The sequence below is a fragment of the Haliotis rubra genome, unplaced genomic scaffold, assembly GCF_003918875.1.
Source record: "Haliotis rubra isolate DU_JTF1 unplaced genomic scaffold, ASM391887v1 Scf695, whole genome shotgun sequence".
In the NCBI taxonomy this organism is placed as follows: domain Eukaryota; kingdom Metazoa; phylum Mollusca; class Gastropoda; order Lepetellida; family Haliotidae; genus Haliotis; species Haliotis rubra.
The window spans coordinates 396308-409959 of NW_025767407.1; the positions used below are offsets into that span (position 1 = coordinate 396308).

General features: G+C 39.7%; 1 protein-coding gene across 1 annotated transcript in view; it reads right to left on the reverse strand.

The window, feature by feature from the left end:
• Window positions 1-267: 267 nt before the first annotated feature.
• Window positions 268-13652, reverse strand: part of LOC124258496 — a 67134-nt gene continuing 53749 nt past the window's right edge. The window contains exons 3-4 of the mRNA XM_046692567.1: window positions 8969-9139; window positions 268-576 (exon numbers count right to left, since the gene is read on the reverse strand). Of these exons, the coding sequence (XP_046548523.1) occupies window positions 296-576; window positions 8969-9139 (452 nt within the window). The 3' untranslated portion in view covers window positions 268-295. The remainder of the gene's footprint in view (window positions 577-8968; window positions 9140-13652) is intronic.

The following is a 13652-nucleotide window of genomic DNA, read 5'->3' on the forward strand; positions in this document are numbered from 1 at the left end:
TGGAACTATCCACGAAATATTAACCCATTGTATGCCACGTGTATGTGAATATGTGCAGGATTTACAAGCTACAGCGTCGAATACATACAGGCTGCTTTTGCGAAGTATTTTCCAGTCATCCATGTATATAAAACATTATATAAATGCCACTTGCTTTGACTGTTGGACTACCTCAGTCAAGAAAAATTTTTCCATCTCAAGTTGCAGAGTCACTGCCTCTGTTTGCCCTTCTTAAACAGAATCCTCAAACACTGATTTCACTTGTTCTGTATACAGGTGAGATACCTCACAAAACTCAACTTGCCACACCTGGGATTAACCCTGAGATTGAGTTCCAGTGATACAAAATCCAGATCACGAATATTGACGTCATCCAGTTTGACATCATCGATGACATCTCAGCACTGTTACAAGCGTCCGAGTCGCAGCTGAGTATGCATCCCCGCATTTCCCTGCCGTTATATCTTAACACTCGCATCCAACCACAGTGGCTTTGCCGACCGATTTCTGTCTCGGAGTTGGTGCCACCGTCGTCGACGACACAGTTGCGGACGATGACGGTATTGCCGTTGGTATCTGGAACCAGAATACAAATGAGGTGAAACAAAATACACAGAATTAGGAACTCTAAGGTTTTGTTTGTTTGTTGTCTAATTCCTCACACAGCAATATTCCAGATATATGGCATCGGCCTGTACATAACCCAGTCTGGACCAGATAATCCAATGATCAACAGATTGAGCATCGATCTATGCAATTGGGATACGATGACATGTGTCAATCAAGTCAGCGATCCTGACCACCCGATCCCGTTAGTCGCCCCTTGTAACAAGCATGGGTTGCTGAAGACAAATACTCACCTGGATGCTCATTATCTGTAATAGGTAACATTATCTGTTTATGTATTTTACGATGCGTTGTACCGAACACTTAAACCACTCAGCTAAAATACCATAACATTTCTGAAATACCGTTTACTTCAACATTCTTTATTACTTCCCATTAAAAGTTTAGACTCACTAAGAACACTCACTATATATTGTGTATATATATGTGGTTACATCGAAGGTTGATTTCTCCACTTGGGGGAACCAACTGCAAACCTCATGCGGATGAACTGCACGAGGATAATGCATCAAATTGCTGAAAAGCATGTGCAAATATCGTGCATGTGAACAGCTGCGTTTTGGTGTAAAATTTGTATAGAATTCGCCACTTTTCACTGAATTTTAGCACTTATTAAACTCATGACAACAATCTTTTCAACGTTATTAATTTGTTTTACAATACATCAGTTCATGTGTAAACAGCACCTTTAAACAGTATGGAATATTTTGCCAAATTTAGTTGAGAACAGTTGCCTGAAGTAAGTGGCTATATTTACACTAGTGAGTCTAAACATTTGATGGGAAGTATATTTTGTTATTTCCTTTTGTTTATATTCTTATGATGATGTCTTCGTCGTTAAAGACGCCGGACTTAGAAGTGCAAACGTACGTCTTTGAAAACTTCGTATACAGAGCATGTTTCACCCATATATAAACATACTTATCCAGTTGGGGAATAAGATTCTTTCCAAGCATTGCATGCCAGTAGTTCTGATTTCGAGGGTGGTGTGGTAGCCTAGTGGTTAAATCGTTCACCCGCCTGGTGTCCCCCGCCGTGATTTTGCTGGAATATTGCTAAAAGTGGCGTAAAACTAAACTCACTTACTCTGATCTCGATATTGAGAAATGAATAGTCAATGTTACATTGTAATTTCAAGTGTATTAATGTTTTGGCCGTAAAGTGTCACTTGTCTGTTGTGTCACAAGCTGTTCCACGCCAGATCGATGACCATATTGAATAAGATGAGCAGGCAACGTTGTCACTTGGAAACAGGACTTGACTGTTTCTTTAAAGGCATCAATAACGCACACCTATTCAAGGCGGCTGTAATGAAAATCGGTTGCCATGGCAATGTGTGCGTCAGGCCGTATGACAGAATTGGTACAAACTTCACCTGCCACAACCATCGTCAGTTTGCTCATCATTTTCTTCATCACGGCTAATTTAGCAAACCCCTCGGAATTCGTCTAAATCTGTTTCCGAAGATGGCTATAACTCTATAATGGTCTTGTTTAACACCAACGTATTACCTCCCTTGGTATGAATGACACAGAAAGGTCACGCTGAACGTCTAAATCGAATTATTCCAAAGCTCATTCAAGCTAGACAGGTTAACTTAATACTAGTTCGAAAGAAAGCGAGTTCTCGCCGCTAGACAAGGTGTTCAATTTTCTCTCTGGCAGTCAAAACAGTTAAGTGGTATTTAAAGGTACGGGATGCCCAAATTTCTTGTCACCGGTGATATATTTGTGAGAAAATGGCGATTAACGCGGGAGGTTTAATGGCGCTATGGTGGGATTTACAGCCTAATCTGTCTGAAAGGCCACTGGAAAATATAATTGAAGTCTTACAGTCAATTTAGGAAAGGGGGTTTCCAGCCCAGCAGCAACGTTAGGGAGACGAAGCACGGGCTTGGTATTAACCTTCTAAAGCTGTCCCATTAGACAGCATTAAACACACCTAGCTAACTGTAGGCGACTAAATAAGCCTATCTACACCTAGTAACTTGGAGTACACAACGTTAACAGTGATAGATTACAGACATGCATGACAGGTATGTAGGAATACATGTAAATGTGTATTATACCTCCAGGAAATGTTTGGTCATTGAATATAAACAGCAGGTGATGATCATAAATGTAATGTTTTTCGGATGACAGCTAGAATGGCGAACGTAATACCATTGCATGGTATCACAATCCCCAAACGACTTAAAGTTGCAAATTTCTTTTCTTTACATGCAAATGTACATGAAATAATTGCGTATTTGTGTGATTTACCACAAAGAGTTTTAAATAATTGAGCAGAACGATTTCCATGCTAGTTCCATGATAGTTCTCATTTCCATTATTCGCTTCATGCATTCATTTCCTTTCCAGCTCTGTCAAAGTGGAGTAGATGTTGGGGCATTTCTGGCATAAAATTGATATATAACGTCCAATTAGGGGTGAATTGCATTGATCCCCCATTCAACACGTGCCAAATTTAGATACGAACAATCCATAAAATTGTCAGATGCAAATATCAACATAATGGCTTAACTGTAATCTGGTAAATGTTCTCTACAGTGACCAAAAGAGGGATTTTACTAATTTTATGAGTGCAGTTGCTGACAAAAGCTTCTTCGGACGTTATTTATCATTCTGAGTATACAAATCTGCATGTATGTCAATACACAAATGTTGAAACGTAAATTATATTAAGTGTGTAGTTGTGATAGACTTAACTGTAATTATATATATACTGAATTATACATATATGTCATGATACATCATCACAAAACATCTGGTTCTAAATAAAGATCACTTGTGTGTTCACCTCAAGGAACCTTGAAGGTCCGGGTTAGAATGAACCTTCAGTAATCCATGCTTGTCGTAAGAGGCGACTAACGGGATCAGGTGGTCAGGCTCGCTGGGTTGGTTGATGCTCATGCTGTTGATCACTGGATTGTCTGGTCCAGACTCGATTATTTACAGACCGCCGCCATATAGCTGGAATATTGCTGAGTGCGGCGTAAAACTAAACTCACCCACTCACTTTAAGGAGCGCATGTTTTGTCTGCATGATTTCATTAGCAAACATCAATTAACCACTGTATCACAGCTATACGTGATTAGAGTTTCTTTTGGAATTGAGTATATGAGCACTAATATGAGTAAGTGTATGTAGGCTCCAAGAGACCGGGCTGGTATGTTATCATTTAAATGGCCCCATACGCACTGGAATTGTACTGGTTCGTCCTTCTGCTTGCGAACTTACAATAAGGGTCATTATAACTGAGGCTGAATCCCGAGGGCCTCTCTGTCAGTACTAACAAGACAGGCACGTGAACTGTACAAGGTTAGGTTAGCACGACCTCTGATCTTTACTGATTAGAGTACAGTTGCTCGACTCCAATACCGTATCTCCGTTCGGAAACGTTTGAGCGAATACTTCTGAAAATCACTGAAGATACGATCAGTACGGTTCCTGTAAGTCTCATTCTCCTCTGAGTGTTTGGCAGTCTAAATCGTTTAATTGTTTCAAATGATTCGTCACTTCACCAGTTCCACAAATTGTTTTGTTTAAAAAAAACAGTCGAAATATCATAATATCAACACACCGACATTAACAAATGGATTTTAACAACACAACTTCATGAATGATAATGTTCTCTTTTCGCTTGAAGGAAGGGTAGATTCTGATAGTCAAGCATGCATGCTCGTTACCTTGAACGTAAGCAATTATCTTTGAGAACAAACATTCCAAGCACCATCGAAATGTTTTATGATATGTAATGGATAGTGCTACTTAATTGTGAGACATAATGAGTCTAACATGAAGACTTCCTGACGTCAAGTATCCCTTTTGTCATTACACGTATTGTGGAAAGAGTTAACTACCAATTCAATCATTAATTTTTGGCCCAAGGCCTTTAATCTGATTATTGGATAGGCCTTTTATTCTCTTTGTGATTCCTAATCAGGCAATAACCAACTGATCGCTCCCTTTTCTAATCACGATACAGATCATATATGGATGTTATCAACATTTAACTAAATTGATGGCGAAGGTGGCAATACGAAACGAATCACTATCCGAAGTTCTGATATATGCATGATACAGATGAGACCTAAAAGTATGATGATACCATAGCTGAAATAAATATTTAATGTTTCAAATATTTCTTAAATTCAGATCATCAGGTATTTTATTTAATACCAAGATTCACAAATACAGACTCCAAAACGATTACAAGGAATGACTGCACCACGAGCTCGTATGCCTGTATGTCTTTCTTACTGTATCAAGGTTAAAAAGGTTACTTCAAGAGGTATGTCCAAGGTCTAGTGTCTGTTTCCAGCCAAGGTCTAGACAATTAAATATTTGTGAGTAGCTTATCCATTACCCGATGAATTTGTTACCATACAATATCACTGAGTGGGTGAGTGAGTTGGGTTTGTGGCCGCTTAGCAATATTCCAGCAATATCACGGCGGGTGACACCAGAAATGGGCTTCCCACATTGCATCCATGTGAGGAGTCGAACCCGGGCCGAACACACACACACGCACGCACGCACGCTCGCACGCACGCACGCACGCACGCACGCACACACACACACACACACACCACCACCACCACCACCATCACCCATGCAATATCAATGAGCAGACAAAGAGACTTGAAAGACTTTAACCAAGTCTGATGTTGAAACAGGTCCGAATCTAGACCCACTGTGAATTGTTGTCGTTTGTTATATGACCTTTGATCCATGTAAAGATGGAACATGATCATTCGAAATTATCATCATGTCGACATGTCCCTCTGGTCCTTTAAGTCACGAATGAAACCTGTCACCAGTCTGGAACCTACCAAGATCGATGGAATGGGAACTAGGAACGTACATTAGTGTAAAAGCTACCTGTCTCCAATCGATACCATGGGTAATTTGGTACATAGAGGCAGATATGTATTTCGATATCTGTGAAACGAATTCTGTGATGGATAAAAAACCCACAGGTATAGCGTTTACTTAAATCCATCTCTCAGGCGTCATGGGCGGGATAACACACCTATGCTACACAAATACATGGGGGAGTTCCATTGTTAATTTGTTACTATGGTTACCAGTAACGGTACCTGAGGTTCGAATTTATAAGATGTTGGGTATTTTTCAAATGTTCGTTTTTGTTTGGTTGGGTTGTTGTTTGACACCGCACTCAATTGTTAATAATCGAGTCGGGGCCAGACAATCCAGTGATCAACAGCATGAGCATCGATCTTCGCAATTGGGATACGATGGCATGTGTCAACCAAGTCAGCGAGCCTGACCACCCGATCCCGTTAGTCGCCTCTTAAGACAAGCAAGACCAATTCTAACCTGGATCTTCACGTGTCGTATTAAATGATCAAACACACTGAGTATAAATGATACATGAATCACAAACCACAAAAATAGTACAGGGTTCTTGATTGTCATTGTTTGTTAACAACAATCGTACGGGCTTGAGTTATGGTATCGTTGCTTCTTTGGAGGCCGATCAGGGCTGAGCGATAGACAGGGACAGAACATATCTCATTATTAGGATACGTATTGAATGTTTATGCCTAACAAGTGTCTAATACGTATCTAATACGCATCTGAACAACACCATGTACGATTTTCACCATGATTCACACGTAAACAAAGCCATTCAAATCGTTTCCCCGACTAGAAAGAAACAAGCACCCCTGAGTGAAGACGCATGTTTGCTGTTTACGGAGGTAATGATCAAACGTGGGGGCACCACGTAGGTCAGCCCTCCAAGGAGGATGCCAGGATGATGCAGACATATGAGGCTAATTTCCTCCGTGAGAGGTGTTTGGTAACGACCGGAGATCCTGCTTTCAAGCTGAAGGTTGGACATACCGTTTCGACTTTCTGCAGAGATCGGATATTGTCACAGCAGTAGCTTTATGAATACTGACAGTAATCAGAATTTGTTTGCCAGATATATATAGACACTTCTTCGGGCATCTGACCTACTTGGACTCTGGCACCGTGCCATATAAATTCGCTTTCGGGCAAAGGATGGGACATTTATTAAAGGTTATGTTATTCATAATTCATAAACCTAATTAAAAAACGCTTCTCTGTGGGGCTAGACTTGATCAGTTTAACATTTTTTGCAAGTTTATACATGAAATATATATCCACTTGTTTGGTGACTCCACACGTTTTGTGACCAAACCAAACAGTTAACGAATTTTAAGTCTTAGCAAGATGGACGTAATTCAATACAGTGTTGCCCTTAAACTGAACTTATGGCTTACAATACGCCAGCATGTAGTCCAGGAATAAAGTTACGTATGAGGTGATTCTATAATTGTGTTATGCTCCTCTAGCAATATTTCTGAAGTGCGCTTCACCTTGCATCCATGTTGGGAATCAAACCCAGCTTGCGTCGTGACCCCTAGGCGTTACCCTTGTGTGAACCGGTCCACACCCAGTAAGACACAAACACTTCCTCATTTACAAGAACTCAGAAACAATTATCTCGACTCCCATGGTAACTGTAGAGGACACGTAATAAAATATCCGCTATATTCACAACGACCTTGCAAATTTGACCGTAGAATTAGATATTGACGTCGTTTCTATGGTTTCTGGGTTTTTATAGAGAACTTTAATCTCTTTTGCGTTCATAAAAAAATGTTTGTAAGTTAAGAAATGTTTGGTAATGTGGCTATGCTGTGATATTACTTTTGAGTTAATTTGAAGTTAATTTAGAATAATTTTCATAAAGAATATCCAGAAGAAACCACAAACGATCTTCGAGCAAACGTTCTCAGAATAGCTGAACGATAGTATCGGGTATTGTTTTTGCAAAATATGCGCAAATCATTTTCTCTCAGGAAAATTGGAAATGTGCAAATTTGTGAATTGAAACAGTTCTGAAATCATTATATTTTTATATCCGTGGTTATTTCATAGAGGTTTTGGAAATATATCTTTCCAGTGTGAAATTGTTTTTCCGTTGTTTTGTTGTGCGTCGTTGAAGCCTAGGTTCCTTACGGTATATATTTCTTAAGAAGTCATTATATTCCTTAAAAAACATAGTCGAATATTTAAACAAAGATACCTCTTAACTTAGAGTTTTTGCAAAGTTTAAAGATCACATCTGTCAGCATTTACAAGTAATGAATATTTACCATTTGTGAAGGCATATTAGACCTGTAATCTATACAAGTTGTGTGATAAAAAAACCAAGTAATACGCCATCATTATGATAACCATCTCAAGTTATATACCTGGCAGACCCTAATCCGCATGCAATACACGATTAGTATTCCTTAATCACCTTAATTACATTTACAAGAGAACATACTCCTTAAATGTTCCATTTGTCAGTAAATCAGCGGGTTTTCCACAATCGTTGTAGTTAGAGTGGTGCGCGGACATGAGCTCAGTGAGTAGGCTTTAAGAGTGCTACTAGTAGGATTAACATAGTTTTGTAGAATGGTCATTATGTGTTTCCACGAAGGACGTCCGGGATCTAAATAGAAGCGGCAAATCCCTTTTCACATTTATAAGAATTCTCTGTTAAAAGCAGAGTCGATTGTACAATTGTGACTGTATCATGAATGTATGTTTGATTCAGAAGTATTACAGCTCTGTACAATGTTGTTTGTAAACAAATCGAGTCTGGACCAAACAATCGAGTAATTGTCTCCACGCGATACGATGACAGAGCATGTGTTTATGAATCACTATGAAATAGTGTGGTACCAGGTGTTCGCGAAAAGGTGAGCGTATGCTGCCCAACCGGTAGCCGTTTCAAGAACTAACCAATTCAACAAAGCTGCAATAGTGTCCCAGCAGTAACTTTATGCTTTCTGACAGTAATCAGTAATCAGAATTTGTTTGCCAGATGTACATAGACGCATGGGACATAGATAGATGCGGCTCTTGTACATTGGACAATCGCATGGTATGATAAATACACATAGTCCCGGAGACAAAACTGATCATGAACATGAGGGAAATTCCTTGAAACCAGACCCGTGAAGATCCGGGTTAGAATTGATCTTCAATAACCCATGCTTGTCGTATGAGGCGACTAACGGGATCGGGTGGTCAGGCTTGCTTACTTGGTTGAGACATGTCATCGTATCCCAATTGCCTAGATCGATCTTGATCACTGGATTGTTTGGTCCAGACTCGATTATTTACAGACAGCCGCCATATAGCTGTAATATTACTGAGTGCGACGTTAAACTATACTCACTCACTCATTCACTCATTCACTCATTCACTCACTCACTCACTCACTCACTCACTCATTCACTCATTCATTCATTCATTCACTCACTCACTCCTTGAAACCAGATGTACTTACAGTCCTCTGCAATCATCTTGATGCACTGTGTGCCCGGGAATTGGCCTACCCTTCCCTTCCTGGATGCCCAGCAGTTCTCAATATAGTACTTCCCGGTGTTGTTAAATGTATCCTCACATTCAACATTGCTGTGGTTGATAGACGTACACGCAAAACACCCAATGCCATCACCTGAAACAGAAGGAAGACGATTAGTACCAGGATTGAATGAATAAAATATGATAAACATACACTGCTTTTCTCCGATATCAAGTTGGTACTCTATTTTGCATGACACAAAACAGGGCGTGAGGCTTTATTCAGTGACGTCTTCTTAAAATATGGCACACAATCATTGGTGTGTTAAGTTCATCTTTGTCATCATTATCTGGAGAACCATGTTGCACCATGGCCCGGTATCACTGGATGTTTCACTGTGACTATAGTCTGTGTCACAGTCCCTGAACCACATCATTTTCCCTACAGCCCTAAGCCTAGCCTAGCAATAAAAGCCCTAAATGAAGCAAGTCTAGATTTCTCCAGGTTCTGAATCACTGGTTTCCCTGGAGTTCTTTTTCAATTTCAATGGGTTTATTAGTTACAATCAAAATTATATATACTCATATATCATCAATTTTCAGAGGGGTGTGACGTGGGTGTGTAAGTGTAAGTCTATTGGCATGAGTATGTATTCAGAGACTAAGCGTTAGTCTACTTTGACTATCGTCTGTGTCTTTAGTGATGGCCAGATAACCTATGGTCGTTGCTGACTACGTAAATCCGGCTGGGGAATCATGCAGCAAGATAAGGTATTATATATCCCCATGATCTCCAAATGGGTGGTGCCACTTTGACTATTGTAACAGGAGTTTAATAGATACGACTGATTTTTTTATATAGCTATGTCTTTTAATGTTGATGACGTTTATTGTAGGTTAAACTGTGATACACATTACCGTTTTACTTTTCTGATACTCTAATGATTATATAAGGTGTTTTGTTGCTGATAACCTGGCAGATTTGTGATATTGTGTCACGGCTAACATGACGAACCAGTAATATTACGTTACTGATAGCATGGCAAGCCATTGATACTCCGGCCGCTCAAAGTATGCAAAACCGCTTGCATGAGTGAAACAAAATACCGGAACTTGACATAATTGCCTCATGACTGTCACTAAATAGCTACAGAACACAATCCAACCCCAGACCTTGATCTAGATGTACAACTTGCAGCCATATGCCGTTTCTGCTGGAGCTGCAAAGAACCAGTTATGGTGGCATTTCATAGATATTATTCTTTTGAGCAATTAACATAGAATAAAGTCGACCACTATCATTAAAACCACTGTTGACATACACTCATCCACACATGCATCAGTGTCAGTAATGGTTCGGGTCCGTTACTGTTGGTGAACCGTTCGTGCAACGAAGCAAAGATAGTTCTTACAATTATACCATGCAAGCATAATCCACTATGCCATATAGGGACTATTTATGCATGAACAACAATACAATAATTTTGATTAACCACAGCCAGATAAGGGGTGATGGGGTAGCCCAGTGGTTAAAGCGTTCGCTCATCACGCCGAAGACCCGGGTTCGATTCCCCACGTGGGCACAATGCGTGAAGCCCATTTCTGGTGTCCCCAGCCGTGATATTGCTGGAATATTGCTAAAAGCGGCGTAAATCTAAGCTCACTCTAAACACACCCACACCAATTTTTTCCATATCCTGTGTAACACTAAAACAGGCGACGTGTTACTTTAAGTGGATGTGATGCTAAAACATTTCATTAAACGTCAAGTTTCAGTTCTACTCGAGAATAAAAACTATAAAAACACCCCGAAACATTATAGGAGTTCGTCAAATAGTTCATTAGAACTGATTGGTTTTCATCACCTAAAAACACGCGTTCATTTAATTTACAAAACCGATATAGCAATTTTTACATTCTGTAAAGAAAACAAATTAGGTTTGTAACAAACACGAAAACGTTACCTTAATCAAAGAGATACTTCTTCAATTGGATTTCTCTTTGAAGATAATTCGCCTCACGAACGTACCCAATATCCCATGGTGTTCCGAGTTAAAACAGAATGCGATGAATGATGGCACGGTGCGTAACTGATCGTTTCGGCATGGTTAGGTGATCATAGCATACATAATAAACCTCTGCATCAAAGACACACCTTGTCAACTATTCTTTATTGTCATAGATGAAAGAAAACATTTCTGCTTTATTGAATAAATGTAATGAGAAAATGCGGTTTGCTTAAGTATCGACAATTGATGCTTAAGAATGACAACCATTTTGTTAGGTTTACCTTTACTGTAGTTTGTATATGTTTATTAATAATAAGCATAATAATTTGGGAACATTTTCTAACCGGAATTATGCTCAGTGTCATGCTGGGAGCGGGGTTGGCGGAGTTACAACCGCTGTGCAGAGTTATTCCCCTTTGTTGTTACCGGAACTGACATAGGAATCGCGAAACTGTTGTATAGAATTGCAGTAATATGACGTCAGGGACACCGATAACTATACTTGTATCGTTGTGGAGAATCCACGCTTGACGTTACCCAACGTTCCCCGTTCAATTTAAGTTCAAATCTTGATTTATAACGGTAAAGACCTTAATCCATCCCTCTTAACCCTAACTCTCTTAAACTGAGACATACTACGGAACTGACGGACAAAATAAGACAAAAATCCATGGTAACCTGCTGGGCCTATTTCCGAGTCATGCATGGAAAGAGGAAGTCACGTGACAAACCAGTACGCCACGAATCTAACCTCCCGTATCTTAATTGTGAAATATTAAGCGCAAAGCGCGTACTAACAGGCAGACCAGTTAGGGATGGTGGCATTCTCACACTTGGCATTTTATTACCCACAAGTCAGAGCAACTTCCTCCCTCAAATTCCATATTGATTTTCTAACTCTACAGCGGCCTGATGCTAAAAATAGCCCCAAACTGTCGATGAAATGTCAGAAACATTGTTCAGTGTTGGGGCTTGTGCTTCTTAGATTCAATTTACGATCATGCGTCTTTTCGGGAAAAAAACAAGTTTATCAATAATGCATTTAATAAAGTCTAATACAGAAAGACAAACAACATATTTCGGGAATATGCTTTTATCCAAGAGTTATTTAATTTTGTATATTTATGTCTGTAAAAATGGTCTATGTATAGCATGTTTGACATTTAGAATGGTGATAAACACGATTGCTCATTGTTCCAGAGACCAGCGTTCAAACCCAGGTCGGTTCAAAAATAGCTTTGTTGTTTGTTTTATCAGCGTCAATCACCGTACAATTTTATCAGTGCATATGCTGGACAAAAATAGTTAGGGATATATGTAAATTTTGAAATTATGAATAATGATCTATTTATTCATTGACACACTGATAAAATATCAATCATAAAAATACCAATATCCCTAACTGAGTTTGTCCAGTATATGAACTGACCAAACAGAGAATACGGAGGATAAATGGGTAAATACTTTTCGACTGCTGTTATATACAGGATCTAGAAGATTAATGGATAAATGGACTTCGGTTACCTAGAGCAAGTCTGGATGACTTAAAAGGAAAACATGTTCGATTAATGTGTATATGTACTAAACGGCGGACATGATGGGGAAAATGATGAATTTAAAAATAGATAGATGGATGGTTGACTTACTTATATGGAAAGGTAGAATAAAGGGTAGACAGATTGATGGTTGACTTAAAAAGGGAAATGGTTGATTAATGTGTAGATAGAAAAATGGCTGGCCTTATATGGAAAATTGTGGATTAATTGGTTGATAGATTAATGGTTGATTTAATAGGGCAAATGATGGATTAATGAGTAGATATGTTGATGGTTATTTAGTAAAGGCAAATTGTGGATTAAGGTAGGTGGATTGATGGTTGATTTAATAGGGGCAAGGGTTGATTAATGGGTAGTTAGACGGATAGTTGACTTAACAGAGAAAAAGATGGATTAATAGGTAGATAGACTGATAGACGTACTAGGGCAAATTGTGGATTAACGAGTGGATGGACTGAGTGAGTGAGTGTGTATAGTTTTACGCCATTGCGAGATTGTGCGCCGGTCTACATGAGTGAGTGAGTATGACTGACTGACTGACTGAGTTTGGTTTTACGCCGCTTTAAGCAATATTCCACCAACATCACGACACCAGAAATGGGCTGCACACGTTGTGCCCATGTGGGGATTCGAACCCGGGTCTTCGGCGTGACGAGCCAACGCTTTAACCATTAGGCTACCCCACCGCCCCTGAGTGAGTATGAAATATTCCTGCAATATCACGGCGGGGGACACCAGAAATGGGCTTATCACATTGTACCCATGTGGGGAACCGAACCCGGGTTTTCGGCGTGACGAGCGGACGCTTTAACCACAAGGCTACCCCACCCCCCGGGTGGATGGATTGACAGTTGACTTAACATGGGAAATGATGGATTTTGGGTTCGTAATGAGACTATAAGTGAAGATACGTAACAGCTTCTTGTTAAGGAAGGGGTGATCAGAAGGTCAGATACACTTGTTAGATGAATGTAACAGTATACGCCAACACCAGGCACCAATCAGTAACGACAGCATCCAGTGGTCGTAAAGGGCAACAGTAGTGATGAAAACTGATCACTGAAAACCAATGATGGCACCAGACGGTAATGGCACATAATGC